The sequence below is a fragment of the Sinohyriopsis cumingii genome, unplaced genomic scaffold (assembly GCF_028554795.1).
Source record: "Sinohyriopsis cumingii isolate HCF-2022 unplaced genomic scaffold, ASM2855479v2 utg000066l, whole genome shotgun sequence".
Lineage (NCBI taxonomy): Eukaryota > Metazoa > Mollusca > Bivalvia > Unionida > Unionidae > Sinohyriopsis > Sinohyriopsis cumingii.
Window position 1 is genome coordinate 962,750 of NW_028315866.1, and position 21,220 is coordinate 983,969.

General features: G+C 33.1%; 1 protein-coding gene across 7 annotated transcripts in view; it reads left to right on the forward strand.

The window, feature by feature from the left end:
- Positions 1-8,730: 8,730 nt before the first annotated feature.
- Positions 8,731-21,220, forward strand: part of LOC149774964 (uncharacterized) — a 60,760-nt gene continuing 48,270 nt past the window's right edge. For 5 of the 7 annotated variants that reach the window (XM_089944606.1, XM_089944603.1, XM_089944601.1 and 2 more), the window contains exons 1-6: positions 8,731-8,836; positions 10,466-10,481; positions 13,667-13,702; positions 14,981-15,050; positions 17,869-17,933; positions 20,995-21,064. In XM_089944606.1, coding sequence (XP_089800732.1) covers positions 8,789-8,836; positions 10,466-10,481; positions 13,667-13,702; positions 14,981-15,050; positions 17,869-17,933; positions 20,995-21,064 — 305 coding nt within the window. In that variant the 5' untranslated portion in view covers positions 8,731-8,788. The remainder of the gene's footprint in view (positions 8,837-10,465; positions 10,482-13,666; positions 13,703-14,980; positions 15,051-17,868; positions 17,934-20,994; positions 21,065-21,220) is intronic. The other 2 variants (XM_089944602.1, XM_089944607.1) reach the window with 2 other exon arrangements.

The window sequence follows — 21,220 nt, forward strand, 5'->3', positions numbered from 1 at the left end:
GTTGTTCGCCCTCTCTTCTGATAGAGGCTTTCCATGCAATACACTACTTTGGCCTCTACTTCTCTTAGACGGGTGGTCGGGATGGGCCCGGTTCCGACAAATGGACTGGACATGCCGAGCCCTAGGAAGTCTTTATTTACTCCTTCACCTTCTTTATCTTTTTTCTTGTATCTCTCTTCATAACACCGTTGCCCGTATTGTCTATTCCTTTATCTTTTCCTTTCCCAAGTCTTAGAAGACTTCCTCGAAGGCGGTGGCTTAATGGGTCAATATGGAGGTAATTTTACCGACCCTAGAAGGTGGTGACTTCACGGATCAATTAAAGGTAATTTTATCAACTACATTATCTGTGTATCCATGACACCTGTAAAGTGTCCCCTTGTTGGGTCCACGATGGGCGGGGAGCACGGGTGCTGAATTTTAAATAAACCAACATGGATATTTCCAAAAATAATCAAAACAAACGAACGAAAACTATCTGACTCGGATGACGAACCATGTAGTGTGGAGTCATTTCCACGATTCATGGACATACAGTCTAAAGATACCACAAAACAGCTTATAGCACTATCTCCGTTTGGGATCGCAAAGACAATAACAGGATCGATTGGTACACCAAAAACTGTCAGAAAAAAATGAAATCGGGTCGCCTTCTTGTTGAGTGAACGAAGACGTCAGACAGAAACTTTCAAGAAAATTAAAACTTTCTTTGATATGCCAGTAACCTCATTCGCTCACACCACACTCAATATATATAATGGCGTTGTCGCGACTTGGATGTAGTCAGCGACACAGATATCATTGAAGGGATGAAAAACGAAGGTGTCACTACAGTACGTAGAAAACGTATTAAACGTAATAACAACCTGCAGAACACCAAAACCATTGTACTCACCTTCAACAAACCAACAGTACCCAGAGTCGTCAAAGTTTATTACACTGGATCCAATCACGATAATCAAACAATCAACAAAACTTGCAAGTAAAATCTTACTTGGGACTAACTACATATTGAGACTATCTGGAAAAGTCAGACACTTTACTTTGCTCAGAATGGTTTTGGAGATACCCATAGACGTATTTCTACCATTTTGCCTATATCGATAAGGGCCAGTCCCATAAGCACAATTGTCAACCCTTTCAATTATAATGTTGTGTGAATTGCTGGAGTGGAAACTCGAGGTTATCCGGCACGTGAAACGGTACAAAGGAATCAACTTTTCTGGAGCTAGGACATTTCTAGAAGAAACAGCTTTCGTACCGTAGACTAACACTCCTGCACCAGCACATATAAAGAAGGTGCGAAATCATCCATAATTATTGTCTCCTCCCAGACAGATATAACAAGACCAGGTCAAACCAAATTCAACGTATTAACTGTACAAACTTCATGTCAGTAGCCACACAAACCAAGAATAAAGTACAGAACTCATATAATCAGTGCGATAGTGTTTCAGCTAAACACCTTAATGCTACAAAGACATGCAATATTAAACTGTATACTACTTTAAACGCTGTAGCCTTTTGAGTGTCCCTTTACAAATGTCTTGCACTATGTATAGTATAAGCACTCCAATGAATCACTCAGATCTTAATAATATTATTCAACAATTATCAATACGTTTTGTTTTCTTAAGCGAATATGACGGCTTCCATACATTTTGAACTTCAAATTGCCGAGACAAAAGGATATTGATGATTATTATTTGAGAAACTGTATAATAATGTACCACCTGAAGAACAATTAGAGTATTTGAAGAATGCGGCTTATATAACAAATTTTGAAAATCTATTTCAAAGTTCTTTCTTTCTGATATATGCGTTTTACATACTTTTAACATCTTTGCTTTTTTATATTTTAGAACATTGTAATTGATATATATATATATATATATATATATATATATATATATATATATATATATATATATATATATATATATATATATATATATATATATATATGTGTGTGTGTGTGTGTGTGTGTGTGTGTGTGTGTGTGTGTGTGTTTGAAAGAGTGTATCTTGGTAATGTTTGGCGCAATTTACGTTTACATAGTTCTAGATAGACCTGTTTCATATATCTTTTCGGATAAGTGTTCCCCATTTAGATCGTTCCAGCAATTTAAATCCCACACGCTCTTAAAATGCAAGATACCTTATACAATCTGGCTAAGTGTTTCAGTCCTCCTGTTGGCTGCCTAATCACAATGGGAATGAAATGGCACATAAAACACTCAGATATTGTATTTGTCATTCGTGGCTAACTACCTAAAATGAGCATTCCACAAACAAAATAATTACGAAATTCCAACACACGTTTGCTAAGTTGCATCCCTCTTACACAGCCAGATAGAGAGATAAGGTTGCATCGTCCAAATCGGGAAACTGTCGCACATAACTGACTCATGCATACCACCTACAAGGTGATCCTGGATCGGAAAGTATACCCTGCAAGTGTCTACTAAGATTGGAACAGATTCATTCTAAGCGTGTTGATTTCCTACTCCGCAAAACATAAGTGTTCTTGAAAAGTCTATATGAATAGGGGTCACCAAATAGGTACAGTCTGTTTATAGAAACGTGGTTTATACAACATATTTTAATAATATTTTCTATATTTTATATACGGTAACACTGTTAATAATATACAATTTGACTGATAATTTAACAATTTTCGATTGCATGTTTTATCTTTTACGTAATGTTTACATTTATTTGAAAAGGTTTGTGTTTTCACATTTTTGTACAAGTCAATGTTATATACTTTAACTTTATCTTTAGTTTGTATGACATAACAATGGGTGCGCTGATGTGTTGTAAACACCGTATCATACATCTATATGTAACTGTCCCGGTGCCGATATTGAGATGCTTATATGAAATGTTTGATTTCAACATTTCTAACTCTCCTATGTATCCTTCTTACCCTTTATATTCGCAGTTTTTCTGCTACTGCATTGTGATAAGTTTCCTTTTGAATAACTAAATGTCTGGTTTTATACTCTCCTTGATGTTATATACCTGGTGTTAAAATATCTGATAGGAAGGAAGTGAAGCCAAAAATTAAAGTACAATTCAACACAAAATGTATTTACGTATAATAATTCCCGAACCATCCTTAATGTTTTACCACAAGTCCAAGTGAATTCCAGTAGTGTTGATAGTCCTGATTTAACATTCAGATACAAAGCGGGATGTCTTTGAAAGAGTTCTCAATAATTCCAAAATAATGGGTTAATTAAGTCAAAGGGCAATTAGTAATTCCAATGACTGGCTTAGATAATTCTTCTTGAGTTATGTCTAAAAGCTGCAAACGATAATATTAGATTCCCAAAGGCTGATATGAATAAGAACTGAGTACATATATATCACGTCTCCTTTCACGAAATCGCAATAGAATGTTCTTACTTACGACCTATAATCATGATACACATGGGCTTGCACACTATCCATTAAACATACATAACCATGGTCATTATGTATTCTGTAAAGTCATTTTATATTCATTTTCTCTTAATTTTCCTTCTATTCTTAACACACTATCTCCGCTTTGTATGTATTCTATCATAAGTAATCTTAGTGATGCTATGTTGAATTGTGCTGCTATGAAAAAAGATCGCACATTTCTCAATATCATACACATCTAGTCGGGAACCAGTCTTTTCAGATTTATAGTAAACATTTTTTCTTTTACTTTCAAATTATTGAATCTAACTGGAATCCATATTTAACTTTTTATATAATTTTCTCCGTCTGGTGATATATGGACATATTGAATAGAGACCATACAAGCAAGTATGCCATCTGGAATAGTATTTTCTGTCTGACACTATTTTAAGACCATTTGAAATAATTTGAATGAATCGACAGTACTCTCTCGCAATCAAACTGCATCTAAGCTGTGACGTAGTCAATTCACCTATTGTTGAAACATATAATACATAGTATTTTACAAGTAGTTGATAAAATGGGATTTACGACCACGCTGACCTTGAAACATAAGCTGTCATACAGTGAACTTTGTCAGGAAGGTAGTGCTGTTACATAAATACATCTTTATTAATCCAAACATATCTGTGTCATAATCGCTCGTCATTTTTTCAGCATTATGGAATGTTAGGAAATCTGCTACATTCTGCCAAAGTAATTAGACACCAGATACATCAGGGAGTGCAAAATTAATTCCTACATGGTAAAGTACGTTTATTATTATTCGAAACGATTAGTTTAAAGAGATGAAGAAGAAGCAAAAGGATAAACGTAAAAGAACAGCGGTATGTACATACATACTCTCTTTAATGAATTTTTAAGGATGGCGAAAATGCGTGTCCTTAAGTTTCATGCATTGGCAATCTAACTTTCACTGATGAAAACTACAGGCAGAATGCTATGTCTTATATGTCATTAAAAAGTCTTTTCAAGTATTGTTAAAACTAAATAATTATATATTTAGAAGAATGTCCATCAATACTGCCCATGTGGTAGTTTCCACCTATTTTACTCATCAGTTTAGGAGCACTCTACGCTTCTAGTTGTCGTTAATCTGTAATTTACTGAATTTATGTTTTATTTTGTTATCTAAATGGCTTAAGAAAGTCTTTTTAAAATATTTAACTCTCTGTCCGCTAAAGCTTGATAAATTTGATACCTTTTTTAAATGATGACGATCAAAAAGTAAGAAAGGTAACAGCAACACTTCTTTTTCTTCAATGTAAAAATTTGCTTGGAGAACGTGCTATTTAACTGGAAACATTGTGTATGAGTGCTTGCTCTTATCTTTGCTGTTGTCACCTTATATTTTCATATATATAGATTACTTGTCACAGTTTAGGTAATGACTTTTAGAAAACGTTAATTTTCTTTTCAAAATATCTCTTGTAAAAGAGTTTATTACTTCTGTAGTTTTGTTCAAATAATAACAATGCAGATACAGCGGAGAATAGGACGAATACATTATGTCGAAGAGTTGAAATACATTAAACGCTTTTAAAAACGATACATCAAAGATATAATGGTGCACAAATATTGCACAATTATTGATGACATACAGAAAGAGAAATGCTTTTATAGGTGTCCTGTAAATTTGATTAATAAGGTAAGGAAACAAAACACCCACACTGAAGATTGCGTAGCCAAATAAATGAAACAATTTATATTGATAATATCCATGTGGTTGCACGATGTATACCCGTAATGTTTTGAGCACAAGATCCTATTTAATGAGAATATGTAATCTGGGGGATTTATGTTTAAGTTCCTTATCAAACGGGCTTAGCTAAGATTTTAAATCAGTTTACATAGATTACTTTCCGTGCGTTATTGTTAGTTAAGGATTTTATTGAATAAAGCTTGTTTTCTGCACGCATTTTTTAATGAAAAGTAAATATTGATAAACTGCACTATTCTTTGGCTACTTGTGTCATTTAAGAAACAAGTCAAACTTTTCTAAACTCTATATAGTTCTAATGCAGACAAAAAATTACTTTGAACATGGACTGGAAATTGTACAATAAATTAGCACCTTCTTAATCTAAATCTGATAGATATATCTGCTCTCGAATACATTATAGGAGCCTGCATATTTCTTATGACCAAACTTGTCACCAAAATATCATTGTGGAGCAAATTGCGCTAATACTTTAGAATGAAAATTTCATGCGGTTGTTGGTAGTAATATTTTGATTCTATCGCACTGTTGGTACCCCGATATTGACTAATCTTACATTAACAGAAATGCAGTTTATACCGCATTTCATTCTGTTTTAACCAGGTTTTCCTTCACATTCTTGAAAAGAAGCAGAGAGAAAGAGAGAAAAATATTTTGAGCAATCCCTTTCCATTCTTCTTTGCGTAATTTATCTTTACAACAGTTTAGCTTACATTATGCACAGATCCCAATGCTATGAAGAGGGGCCAGCAGGGATATGGAAAAAAAGCAAACAGAGAGATGTATATAAGGCGTAGCGTTGTAAAATTTTACGTTTTTAAACAATATCGATTAATCATATAATGGTTGTTATAACTAATAGGTAAGAAAGAAATTAGTGTTGCTTACATATGAAACAATCCATCATTTGGGCATATATAATGGTATTTGACTGACCGTTTTTTGTGCATTGTTTCACACATTCATCACAAAGTACAGCTTGCTAGAATCTATAGAGTAGCTTCACATCCAACCTACGTTTCAAATATTTAATTCAATTCATCCTTCTTCCAGTTATACCAGCTTTAACATCAGAAGAAGAAAAAACTTTGTCTGTTTTGCACCTCACTTCCGTGGATATTCACACGGTACAACAAAGTTAGAATCCCTAAGGTGTATATTTTTCCATTTTACTTAATGTTTTAATCTGAAGGATAGAACATAAGCAATACAGACGGTACTTAGTTTCTTCTAACAGCACATTTAGCGCCATTTTCTTTAACGATCTAAACCTTTCACGGCCCGTACTGGTTGACACTTTGAGTGTGTCTTTGGAAAAGGCATTCAGTCTTCATGTTCTCATTCAGCTCTGGCATGCCCCGTCTATACTTAACATAGTATATACATTACATCTACTACATGACCCAATTTCCCCGGCCCCCCCCCCCCTTTCTCTCTCTCTCTGTCTCTTTCCCTCTGTCTCTCTCAATAAGGTGATCTAAATTATGTGTTACCTCATTGTGCCAGATTTATATAATTAAATCTGTAATCGTATTCTCAAAATTCAAAACTAGGATTTATTACTCGGCATGGTCTCTAGCTTCATTCACACAATTAAGAATTGTTAATAGTGTTGACACCATGAAATGGTTGTTAGGTGTATATCGGTAATGGTTTGCAATTTGCCCATTAGAACAGAGGTTTAAATATGTTTAGTTGACGTTAGACCTCAAGTGGACCTTCTTCCTGGAAGATAACACTGTTTGAACGGCAAAGATTAAGTTGACAAAACTAGAAATAATTGGGATACTAATACTTCTTTCTTACAGATCTAACGTATCCGCCGTAGAATTCTTGTAATGTCCCTTTAACTTTAAATCGGAATAGCGTGTTATGTGCTTTTGTTTCATTTTTTATTCCTGGTAAGGCATGCACCTGAAAGCTTCAATGAAGACCATTTCGCGTATTTTTATACTTGTAAGACACGAATCTCAAGAAGAGGCACAAACACCCAAATCAGATATAATACGTATAGGAAATTAATGTAATCAAAACCTAGCAAGTAAATATATCAATCAAGGTTTATAAGATTATGAAAGTTCTATGATCTATCTTCATGTTATTTGAGGTTATAAATAATTCTAGATTTTCTGGTTATCAGTTTGAGTTTGATGTTTGATTAATATGTTTCAAACATATTGGGTCAAGAAGTTAAGTATTTACCGCTTGCAAGCATTGTTTAGCAAGGCAGTATCTAAGGGTTATCTATAATCTTTCTAGTGCAAAGGCCTACACAATTCAAATACATTTTGTCGTTCAATGATATCACAGTATTAATTAAAAATCCTTTAACAACATTAAATACGTTTCATTAATACCAACAAACTTGCATTTTTTGTGTAAATGTAAAAATAAATATCACCTGTATGTGTCAAATGTATTATGTAAATGATGGTTGAACCATATAACGTGTTCCACTTCTTGTTCTAAAGATTCGTATGTGAGGCTTGTTCGTGAGTTCAACAAAATAATTTCATTTGTACTGCCCCAAAAAAGAAAACCCTTGTTGAAGGGCATCATAATCAATGTTATCATTCAATTATATTAAACAATGTTTCAAACACACACATTTTGATTTGATGAGTAACTATCGTATTTGCGCATTGGAAATAAAAAGTTTCGTTTATATATAAATATACATTATTACAAATAATACTATCATACAGGTTAGAGCATTTTTAATTCGTACTCTGCGGAGATTCGAACCCAGGTCCACGGGTAAACGGTACCCGTCTCCTTGCCTGCACGCGCGAGCCCATCTTCCCTCACAACTGAGCACATATCACCAAAAAATGATGTTACTCAGTCGGTGTTAAATGCACTCGTGTGTAGCAATACAACACAGTCGCGTGATGACCTAATATTTAAGTCTCACTTTCCACTATGTATGGTATATATCTATTATTCTCTCTCTCTCTCTCTCTGAATATATATATATATATATATATATATATATATATATATATATATATATATATATATATATATATATATATATATATATATATATAGGACAATCTATATCGACTATCCAAAAATAAAGATTCCCGATAAAATAAAACAATTTCGTTAAGCATTTTTATCTCGTATATTCAAATTAGGAACGGAGTAGTAAGCATTAAATGTCGAAAAGGAAGGTTTTTGAATAAATTTTCATCAATTGTGAAGTCCCAAGTCCAATAAGCAGGCTAGCATACAACGGCACAGAGAAATGTTCGGATTCTTTATGTTACTGTTTAGGAATCAACTGTTACCGCATACCATACAGGTCACTTACTGCCTTGACTCATCGTTTGTACTAAAATGTTCCTTACCATGTGAATCAGTTCTCTTGAACTCAATACAGCATATCAGCGAATTAACATTCTAGAATTTATAATTCAGTCACTTTTCTCTCCTAAGTCCAAACTTATGCCAAATCGCCTACGTTCTGCTTCGTTTCTGCCTAATGAGATGACCTAGTGCACTGTGAAAGGAGAACATGCGCCCTTGCACCGCACTGGTATAAAAAGGATTTATCATTACCTTCCTAACCATAGAGATTGAGGCAGTGTTAGTGATTATATCACATTCTGAAATCATGTGTCTTGTACGGTACCTGCTCTTCACTTGCTTGGTCTTCTTCACGGTAGGTACAAAATATATGTTACACGTACTAGTTTATTTGTTTGCTACTCAAACTGGTAGAGTATAATCAAAGAAAATGAAACTGATTTACAAGGTACATGAACATATTCAGTCATTTAAAATTATCACTTATTTATAAAGATCTTTGATGCAAAATTGTGATCATATCGAAATGTATTTGCAGTAACCATTTATTCTCATTTTTTATGGCGCCTCAGAAATCTGATTAGGAAAATCACGAACCTAATTATGACACTAAACAAAACATTAAACAAATAAAAGCTTTCAGCCTAAAATATTCTCTAACACAATATATAAGCGTTTAATAGAATATATTATTCAAATACATGGAGTACATAACATATTCATGGCTAATGATATAGCTCATACTCCGCAAACTATCATCTTACTATAAAACAATATCATTTGTTTTTCAAATAAGATGTGCATGTCCTACGAAGATCTTCTTCAATACACAGCAGTTACATTATTAGCTTCACGCAAATCAGCCACGCTCCAACATCTAAATTTGCAAAGCGGCCCCTTTACCATCAGGTATAAGGTACATTTCTATATCACGAATATTCTTTTCAGTTTCAACCCCTGATGTATTAAAACGGGCATTTGGTGTGTACACAATAACGTACTTCTATAATAAAAAAACACAACGCTACATCCACTAATTAAAACAAAGATTTCTCGAGAATATGATCGTAACTAAACGATGATTAACGGATACTCTAAGAACTTTTCAAAACTTTAGTGACAATTTAATGACAAAAATTGGTTAATAGAGCTTTGAACTTTAACTTTTCGTGTATCATTTGAGCTCATAGACAACCAATTTAATCAACTTTAAGCAGCAAGCAAATGCTACCAGGTAAACAGAGAAACATATTTAGAGATTGAACTGGACATTGTTTAGGCAACCCGAAAATGATTCACAATTAATTTCGTGTTTGAGTGTGTTAAAGGGACAGCAGACGGATTCCTGTGTAGAAGAAAGGCTAGTTATTTATTGATGATTGACGTAGACCTATATTTCTGGTCGTTTTGAGCAAATTGCACTAATAAATAGCGAGATATTAAAAGTTCTGTACAACAGCTCACTGGCAGGCGCCTCACTATGCGGAGATCTTATTATATTGTGATATATTGAGTCATGTTTGACAGCGTACTTATATTAGTGTTAGTTTTGCAATAGATGGTTTTACTATATATAACTTATTGAATATAATATGCCTGTAACCATAACAGCGCAATAAGGAAGGATACAATGTTTGTTTTTTACTGATTCAAACATTATTTTGTGGGAGCATTATTCAAAGGTATGGCTGAGACACTTTTGTGGAGGATAATTTGGAAAGATCTCGAATATTAAATCATTAATATTTTCAAACTTTTAAATTTGTTCAGGCTGTTTTGCACTCACACATACACATGTGGAGATTTTCTGCAATTCCATTGGAAATAATATTGATAACATGTATAATGTGGATTGTTTGAGATATATACAAAACGTTCATTTCTTTCTTGCTGCTTTCGACAGTGCGAGACAAAAAGTAGCAAGAAAAGTTACAATGATTTTCCAAATAAACATATAAAAATACAGACCTGAATTTTATTCCAGATCAGATGCAGCGAAGGTATGACTGTTTTAAATATGATTTGATTTATTGTTTTAGTTACGTATTGCCGATAAAATCGAAAGTTTTCGAAAATGTCATACATATAACTAATTCCCCAGAGTTTTCAATAGTTAAGTAATATTTAAGAAAAATTGCAAACACAAGTGTGAGAGCAGTGCAATATTATTTTTTATTGTAAACAAAATTCTGCCAATATTCAGGAATAATTGTTTTCGATTGTTTTGGAAGTCATTTTATTCAGAGCTGTCAATACATGAAACCTATTAAATGATGACTTTATGTATTACAAGTTCATGAGGCAGTTTATATTTAAATATTTATATTACTAGTTGCAAGAATATAACTATAAACTTAATACACTGCTGGTCTGCCTATGTTAAAAGTGTTGGCGAATTACGTATATATAATAGAAGGTTTCGGATGTTAATATACGACCAGCACAATCGACTGTATTTGTCGTGCAAGCTGTAATCGTGTCAAAAAGTGTTTTCCTCTGTAATTCAAACATATGTACGCGTTCTCTCTAGAGACGTTCGTGCCACACAGACCTCGCAGAAAACCCTGTAAGACCTCGTAGAAACTTCGCCGTACTTCTTAAAGTATATTCAATCTGATTACACGCTTACATATCATAATTTGTAGACTCGAGCAAGTCAGTGAATGATTCCTTCCCACATGTTTTTATCTGTGTGAGGAGTCCTTATCTCACACGTGGTGAGGTAATACAGACTGTGTTGTATGGAAAAGTCTTAGGGGCCAAAACAATGTACAACAATAGAAAATCGCTTACACAGTGTGAGGATTTTATTCTGGGAAATCGATTATACCAACATTGAGGATCTTAAGTAGCAGGTAAACAAAAACAAGTGGAGTTGTAGATGATATTTTACGTATTCCCGCCCTAAAGTCAATTAATGATGACATATTATGGACGGATCAATATTATTACATGGCATTAAATGTAATAATAGAATGTTGCGAATGTTAATATATGACCAGCACAGTCGACTGGATTTGGCGTGCAAATTGATGGATCGGAAGATACCTTTATCTTAGACAAATGAATATTGACTGATACAATCCCAGCAAAGGAAATATGCGCCCCATGTCCTTTTTCAAAAGAGTATGAACTCTTTTGAAGAATACAAAAGCTATATTCGTATATGAATATTGATTTACTGTAGATAATGGGAGAGTCTGTGATGGTAGTGGTGAAAGAGTACTATTGGTTTCTCGTTGTAGAATATTAAATACGTATAGAGCAATATTTAAGATATGAGCTATTTAGCTGGTAATAGTTGTAGAAGTTCCGTAGTCGGTCCCTGTTTGGCGGTAGCTCGACGTAGTGATAATTTTGGCTTAAGTGTACGTGTTCGTCAGTGCTTATACTTAATATGTCACAATGTTAAATATTTTTATAAAACTCGCATTAAAGTTTTCTCTAACATTCAAGATAAATAAAAGGCGGTGTCGACGAAATGAACTAAATAGTCCAACTTCATGGAACATTATACCATTGAAATAAAAGAATAGAACAAATGATACTTCGATGCAACATCCGTACCCGCAATAGCAAATCAATACGAGGCGATATTAACAATATATTAAGTACGCTGGTCAATAGGGACTGTCTGTTAAAGAAGGACACAGAAAATAAAAGTTTTGGTTTGTATGTGAGTAAATGTATAATTCGACCTGAAGAGCGACAAGGGCATAACGAAATCTGATTTCCAGTAAATAAAAGACGCGGAATTGAACACGAGGCAAGTATGATATCTAAGTCCTCTTGAAAAAAAATATCTTTCATTTATCGACAGGGAATATTGCAATGTCGTGTCATGTATAAGCAACTGTTAGAGCATTCGTCGTCTTCTTTCTGTTGCATTAATCATTCAACGTAACGATACATTTGGGAGGTTTAAAAGTATCACGTGTAAAATGCTATGCGTTTAACGCATCTCCAGCCAATATCAACGTATCGTTTCCGTCCTCAGAGTATGAGCGATAGGTGAGATTTTCTTAACCAACATCTACGTATATACTAGATTCTTGTTGTACTGTTGAACTATCGAAAATACATTAGAGCACAAGCAATGCACAATACAATGCAAACTCACTTACACGGTATGAGGGAGCAGTAGATGCTTAAAATCAACTTTCTGGAATATTGATAACAGGAAATACACGAAGATGGAAACAGAGTTGGTCAATTATATACTTTACCCATACAATAGATTACATTCACCCAGTTTAGGTAGGTTTGGTTTCATTACGTAACATAATGTAATTGATAAATGAGAGGACACAATGGTAGAATCCTTTGTAAGCTCACAACTGGTTTTATTCTCAATTTTCCAAGTTTTACCCTGGATAGTGCTTGTTTGCATCTTCTTGCTTACTTGACTACCTAGAATCTATTTTGGGAGAATGACTTTATATACTGTTCCGAGATCTGTTGGATCGACATCACTTATTTGCTACACGATGGAATAGTGGAAAAGGTAGAAACGAGTTTGTTTCATAGGTGGGTGTTAGTACTGTATCTAAAATACATGGATATTCGCCTATATATGTGTATATATATATATATATATATATATATATATATATATATATATATATATATATATATATATATATATATATATATATCGCTGTTATATTTGCAACTAAGCCATACAACAATTACCATAAATCATTGAAGAGAATATAATATTCACCTTGAGAATGAATGTGCATAATGTTTACTAATCACACGTCTGTGTCATAGACAGGAGCTGGAAGAACGGATGAATAGCAGACCAAATTTCTTGAATGGGGCATGATGTAAATGATAGTATCATGCCTGAGATTGATATCGTGAAAATGAAACGCTTCACCAGAGATTATGTTTTCTTTCAAATAGATAATATGAAAAACGATTGTCCTATATGTCAAACGTAATAGAATCTTTCAGTAATGCCGACCTTTTCAGGTTTTTCATTTACAAATAACATTTTAATCAAGATATGCAATGGCATCCGCCTTATCATCATTTGTTATTCTTATGCTTTTTAAAATTAGAATGCTAGATTTCAGACAGTATAGAGAAATAAATCATCAGAGGAAATATCAATTGGTTAATATATTCATTTATATAAAAAAATGATCTCAGGAGATTTTTTTCTTGCACTATATTTTAGAAGCATCATTGGAATCTCACCAAGCAAACTATTGGGGTAAGTAAATGCATTTTGTCATCGAATTTCGTTCTTTTTCTTTCACGCTGTTTTTTATGAATGAACACATGAATATAATCAAATCAGCGTAACAATGACCTTAATATTGTCATCCAAAAGTTTAACATTGATTAAATCACCTCGCTGCAAACTTTTGCCCAACACATTCATTCGCTTGTTGAGAAGGGGAAACTATGTACGCATCATAACTTTATTGACCACATAATGTCTCTGAGATTTATTTATTCTAAGAATGTTGACACGCAATACAGACAAGAAGGAGGTAAGTGACAGACACCTGTGTATGCGGTCGCTTTGCCACGGTGAAGAACATCTTTATAATAATATGGTATTGCAACAGCAAAAATAGTTTCTGTGTAAATCTGACGTATATACGTTACAGGCGTGTATAGCGACTAATACAATACACTATGTTAAACTTCGAAGACATTGCAAAGTAAATATAACGTATAACGTTTATCTATACAAAATGTCACTTGACCAAGAAAATGCTACTACCTGGAAGCCTTCATAATGTTTACATTAACTAGTATTACATTTCATCCACATTGTTTTTAGCTGGACGACATAGTCACTATTTAACACCTATTGACGTCTCTAGGTGATCACCATTAAGACGGTAGTGTTAAGGCTAGTAGGCCTTGTGTCACGATAATGTGACTGGGTGGGACATGTATGCTATATTTCAGTGTCAGGATACCCCAATGTTAGACATCACTATAAACTGTCATACTGCAGAAGTCGTAGCGATATTACTGAACAATTATTATAGCTACGATACAAATCCCAAGTCACACACACAAAACATTTAAAATGATTGCATAATATTTTAAAATCAGTTGGCTGTAGAGGTAGGACTACTTTACAGTATCCTCCTTCACTTCCTCTAATACCTTCATGGCCGGCTAATCTGCAGTATACTATATAGTGAGAGGTACACAGCCCGATAATTCTTATGAGAATATTGGTCAATAATGTATTTTATACATTCCTATTATGTAGTAACTGAACATCTGACAGAGAATCGGATAAAAGATATACTTTATTTCATTTTGATATTTATCAAGACAAGATCTGTTGCCCTGATGTCGACTGCGTATATCACCGTCTGGAACATGAAGTATTATATAGTGATATCCACTAAAAATACTCAAAAATTAAGAGTATTTTGCTTGAAAACTTTTTAGCGTATCCTAAGCAGTCTGAACACTCTTTTATATGTTAATTTGTTTATATATGTATTTACTATTTCTTTAGCTCAGACTACTACAGAATGTCCTTCTGTAACGTGCGGGGGATGTACATATGGTCAGCGCCAACGTTACAGGTGTGTATATTGATTAAGAAAATACACTAAGCTAAACTTCGAAGACATTGCAAATCAAATAAATAAACATACTATCATTTAACAGACCTTATGATTTAAATATGTTGTGAAGCACTGCCGTTTTAAATTCGGATGACTGGAGCTTCAACTCGTTAGCGATTAAGGAAAATTTATATTAATAACACTTAATCTAGGATATATATGTGCTTTTCTACAAATACATTGCACGTGTGCACATGGTTAATACACAATGTACACGTACAAAAAGATCTCGTCCTAAATAACAGCATACGTCGTTTAATCTGATTAGTTGCTAGTAACAAACTGTTTTTGACTGGAAAAGTTAGTCTAAATCATCAAACTTAATCTTATTCCCATTCATGTTCAAATAAAAGCATCGAGATTCTGTATCTAGTTTTGTGTCCTATTTTGTAGTAGAGAACCCGCTAGAACATAATGAATTCATTAATTGCTATATCTCTCTATCTATATCAATCTCTCTATCTCTCTGTCAGTAAAACAGCAAGAAAACTGTTTTGTAGGTCCAAGAAAGTAGATAAAATTACTGATTATGATACAGCAAATAAATTAGATATTGGTGTTTAATAATAGACAACCTTTTGGAATATTGCACAATGAATCATTAACAGTCCACCTACATAATGTTTCGTCGATAAGATTTCAAATCAAAAGCGGTTAAAGCAGTTACGGCTCTTCGAAAAGCAGATATTGATAAACTATTTGAAAAACATAGCTGTTTCCCCCTCGATGTCCTCGCGTGAATAATTAACAGCCACTGTTTGGAGTATGAGCTGCTCCATATGGTCGGATAAACACAAAGTGACTAACTTCTCTATGTTATTCAAAATTGGGCCTGACGGAATTCCGTACAATCATCTCGAAGCTATTTTAAATTCCGCTACTGCGATATGAACGTATTTCAAAGTGACTTACCGACCAAAACAAATTCCTTAGCTTTCTTAGGATCCTCCATTGCAATAGTTAAATTTCTAAACATAGCCTTCACCCTTGATGACTATTGTTGAGCAAGTATATGACATTGTGCATGATTTTCTTCACTTTTTTGTTGTCTTTTTTAATAACGTTGTTCATTCCTACCTATTAACGAGGGTTGAGTGGATGAGAAATATGAGATGAATTGATAAATGTAGTCGACGAAAATGACATGTGATTCGATTGATATACTTATCAAAAGGTGCTAGGTAATTTCAATGCCGTTAAACTTGCGGCCATATTTTGATCTTAAACTTATTTATTTAAGACACAAACTTAAGACACAAATTTTTTAATGTTTCTGCGTTACATTCACGCAGTGAATTCTCCGAATAAATGTAAAACATGAATATTTCAAGCTTCAGAATAAAATTTTAAAAGTCAACATAATTATTTGGAGATCGTTAAAATACGATGCTAATCAATGGAATATTACTTCCGTTTATAGGGTTTCACTAGCATGTGCAAGCATATGTGCGATAGGTGATATTATGGCGATTCGACAGACTTGAAAATACATCTTTTGCAAACCTACAGAATTGATATGTGACTTCAGAGGTGACAAGAGAAAGCGATTACTTTTGGGGAATCGATGAGAGTTTTTGGTTTGATCAACATTATATCCAACATGATCTATCATAGTAATAATAATGCTAATAGTAATTGTTTAATTAGGAATCATTCTTGCCAATGAACTGCAGACTTGGGGAACAACTCAGAATTTGTTCACACACTTAGAATCTATTTATGGATTACCCCACCTATATATGTAAAATAATGAATATATTTCAAACACCCATCCAACTATTCGGACCGGACGTGGGCTTCCCAATTAATCAACCGAAGATCAGAAATTCTTTACTATAGGTGCTCTTATTAGCAACCAATGTGGTGATTTGTATCATCCCTTGTTTAATTTTTTGCTTTGATGTAGAAACATACTATGAATCATTAACTGAAAATTATATTGTATGGAAAAATATACGATATATTATATGCATTTGATGGGCTAATTGATTCTAAAAATGACATGAATAATTATGTGCAATCCATTATGTTTAAAACTCAAACGTGGATACAAAACGAATATTGTGGCTATTGTGTCATGTGAATTGACATTAATTAAATGATTTTCATAGATGCATTTAATGCATTGTTTCCTACCAGTTACTGCCGAACTATCACGATCTTATTTTTTATTATAACGAACTAATTAAAATAAAGTCAGGATCTATTTTAGACTTTACTGTTTGATTTTGAGCTTTGCGTTATCTATTTTTAAAATTATTTTTGTGTACTAAGCACAACACGTAATTAGCTGATTTGCGTGCTAGTATAATTGACCAAGGATCTTGTAGTCATTGTTGTCCCTTCTTCTCTTTGATATATGTATGCCCGTTTCAATTATAAATATATGGGACATTTACATGTTGTATGTTCTCAGGGTATATTTTGCTTCATTCTGTTCTTTATTGAGTCGCAAATTAATTTGTTTCTATACGTTGAAATCACGCTTGGCCAGTTTTTGATAATTTGCTTGTTTATGTAATGTAGAGCATGCTCCTTTTTAATGAGCGATGACTATATATAATGTTGGGAAGACTATAGACCTGACTTTTTTGCTGAACGTGGATGAATGAAATCGGCGTAAATAAGTTTTATCTAAGGCGTGACGTAATACTTGATCCTAACTTCGGGGATACTTGCCTGATGTTACGTGCACAGCTGAAACATCATTCCGTCAAAGCTAATAAATTGTTGTTATGCATATGTTTTTGAATATACCGGTAAACATACTCTTCAGGTACGATTGGAGAGGCTGTCAGGAATGTTACTGTGAATCGCATTCCACTGAGTCCACGTCTACAGGTACTGATTCAATACCTAAAGATTCACTTAATATCGTTTTATTTCTATGTTATACACAATTATATTATTTACAGTATTTGTTCTTAGTCTTGTAGGTATTGAATATAATACTATCAATAGAAAACATTTCATGGTGTACAAACAAATTATTACCGATCTATCTTCATTCAAACGATATTAGCAAAATGTAAATTTTTCATTAGTAGCAAGAGTAATATCGAATAAGCCTTAATATTTAGAGCTGGTATAATAGTTCGTTTGCCCTGAACCGATTTTTGTCTCTGTGAGTGAAACGATGTACACAATATCTAACTTAACATTTCATGTTTCTATCGCCCATTTCAGGACAATATACGATATGCCTAAAGTCAAAATAGTATATGTAGACAACAAAGATACACTGCATAATTCCGATCATGTTATGCTCCCTGTAGGAAATGTAAGAACTTTCCAAAAATGCACCGCATTGATTAAAGTATAGCACCATAATTCACATTAATACTCTAAAAGGATTTATACTGCCGGCATGGAAAATATAATCCTTGTCGGCAAAAAATGCTTTACCCTCAAGATGTAAGAGCTTCCAGTAAATATCTTAAGTTGAAATGACTAAGATGATCTTTAAATGAATATCTTCTTAGAGTTCTACCAATAACATAAAATATACCAGTTACAACAATAGCAAAACTATAAAATGGTTGTAAAGCTAATTTATATAGTTCATTATTCTATGGCGAGTCACAAATAATGTATTATCTTTCAAAATTTATATGTAGCTATTCAGGAATATCCTCAAAATCCACATTACACATTAATACTATGAAATATATAAATATACCCATCATATACACTGTAATCATTGTGTGAAAGAAATTTTTTGTTGTTAATCAAACATTTTGATGTACGCTCCATCGAGACTGCGGCCGGTAGTTGTTTCGAGACCGACGAACCCTTGTCAACTTTTCAACACGATTTTGGTGAGAAACTAGCTAAATAATAATGGATTATTATTAAAATCACCATTATCTAAATCATCTAAGTATGAAAATGCTTAAGAACTAAACCAGTACATAACACAACAATGCAATATACGTTACACGGAAATAGGACTCTCCCTGAGCCTGATTCGGTTTATCCATCCACACACTACATTACATTTAGTGTTGAAGAGGTTTAAATTATGATCAATATGTTACTCCTCTTTATACTCTCTATATAAACAAAAGGCGAGTTGAAAAATCTGACATCGTATTTTCTTACACATCGAGTAAATAATAATAACCAGACATATCGAGTAACAATCATTATACATCTGAATTAAAACCAACACACAACACACGTTCAAATGGAATATCAGACTACAGGAAAGGGGACTGAACATCGACATTATAAAATAAAATTCAAACAATCGTCACAGGTTTAAAATATCTTTGTTTCTTCAAATATGCGGTTGCATGAATGATTATCCCCTTTAGGATAGTGACAAGTACATAATAAACAATGTTAACGAAAGGATAATGAAAACAAAGGAAATGGAAGCACTAAAGCTTTTCCATCTTTCGGAAGGAATACCAATGTCCCTGGAATGCAAGGATGACATATTATGATATCATTTACATTATAATATTCAGTTAATAATACAATATTATGCAACCTAACAAATTTCGCCATCTTCCTTAAAAAGATACACACCTCTTTCTCTTTATCTATCCATTGAAAAAGTGTATAAACATTATTTTATTGTCCTATAATAAACGGTATAGCAACGAAAATAAGTTAACTAACTTCTCTAGGTCGTCTCTGGGGATTACGTTTGAATTTATCATCATTAAAGTCGCAGCAACTTTGTGGTGTATATAAAATTATATTTCCATCAGTTTTAATTACTTTCTTTCTCCGTTCTTGCTGTTCTTTTTCCACATCAAAGATTCATATATACGAAAGACATATACAACTATCATATTTTGGTACAATATCCATTAGCATTTTAATATGGATCGTTATACTCATTGAAATAAAATTAGGTGATTATATAACATTTTTGATATGCCAATGAAGTGGTTGTTTCACATTGACGCTATATGTACGGGTATCCAACCATATTAGTTCTGCAAGTTCCAAAGCTATACTGGTAAAGGTAATTCAGTTTATAAAATTCCCCTTTTACCACTATTTCCAATTTTACTTACCTTGGGGTTCACGAATATATCTTCAGAAGAACATTATCTTCTAAAAAGCGTTTACAAAATAGAAAAGTACACACCGAAGTGAAGCAATGAAATATATTTGTTTTAAAATATCTTCCATCAAATCGATTCATTCAAGTTTATTTCAACAGCAGACGATTACGTTATGACGCTCAATAAATGTAGCAAATTAAAGTTTGTGATATTCAAAAGCATACAATTGATAAAGACCAAATATGGAATGGCAAACCTAAAGACAGATGCGTCATTTTTACAAAGATCTTAATTCTAAGACATTTTACCAACACATGGCACCCAAATATGAAAATGTCATGCGTAATTGGATCACATTAAAGAAGTGTACATATAAGTAAGTAGATCAATATGTAATACAATAAGGCATTATTTAAATCTAAATTGTGAACAGTATATGATAATTATTGTGTAAATCATAATTAATTGTGAAACCCATTAAAGGCGATGAAAATGGGAAAATCACTGACAGCTGCAGTATCTGCTCAAGAGTTATATTTGGTCAGTCTAGATCTTTAGAAACAACTTGTGGAAACACTTTCTAAAAATGTATGAATAGCTATCTCTCAAACGCTCGGTCAGCCTTAAGTGGTTACATTTTAGAAGTGATGGCAAGCGTACTAATTCAGTAATTTAATATTAACATATCACACAAAGTATAAATATCACTTATAAACACTAAACACAATAATTTATATATTGGTCTCTTTCAATTAAATCAAGAATATCAATCGAGAAATATGAGACATGTTCATTGATTAATGCCGTGTTCTGGGCACACAAAAAACACTTTTTCATTTATTAAATATGTTTATATATTTCTTTACTTTCGATTTATTTAGCTCGGACTACAAATGCATGTCCTACTATAATGTACCCTACATGTACCTACAATCAACCGTTACTTTACAGGTTAGTATATAGCCTAATAAAATACACTGTTAATTCTGGAATATATTGCAAATTAAATAACTAAAACATGCCCTCTTTTGATAGGTTACATACTTAAAAATGCTCTCAGGCAATAGATGTTTAAGTACCGATGAATCTGTCTTTATCTCTTTAGTA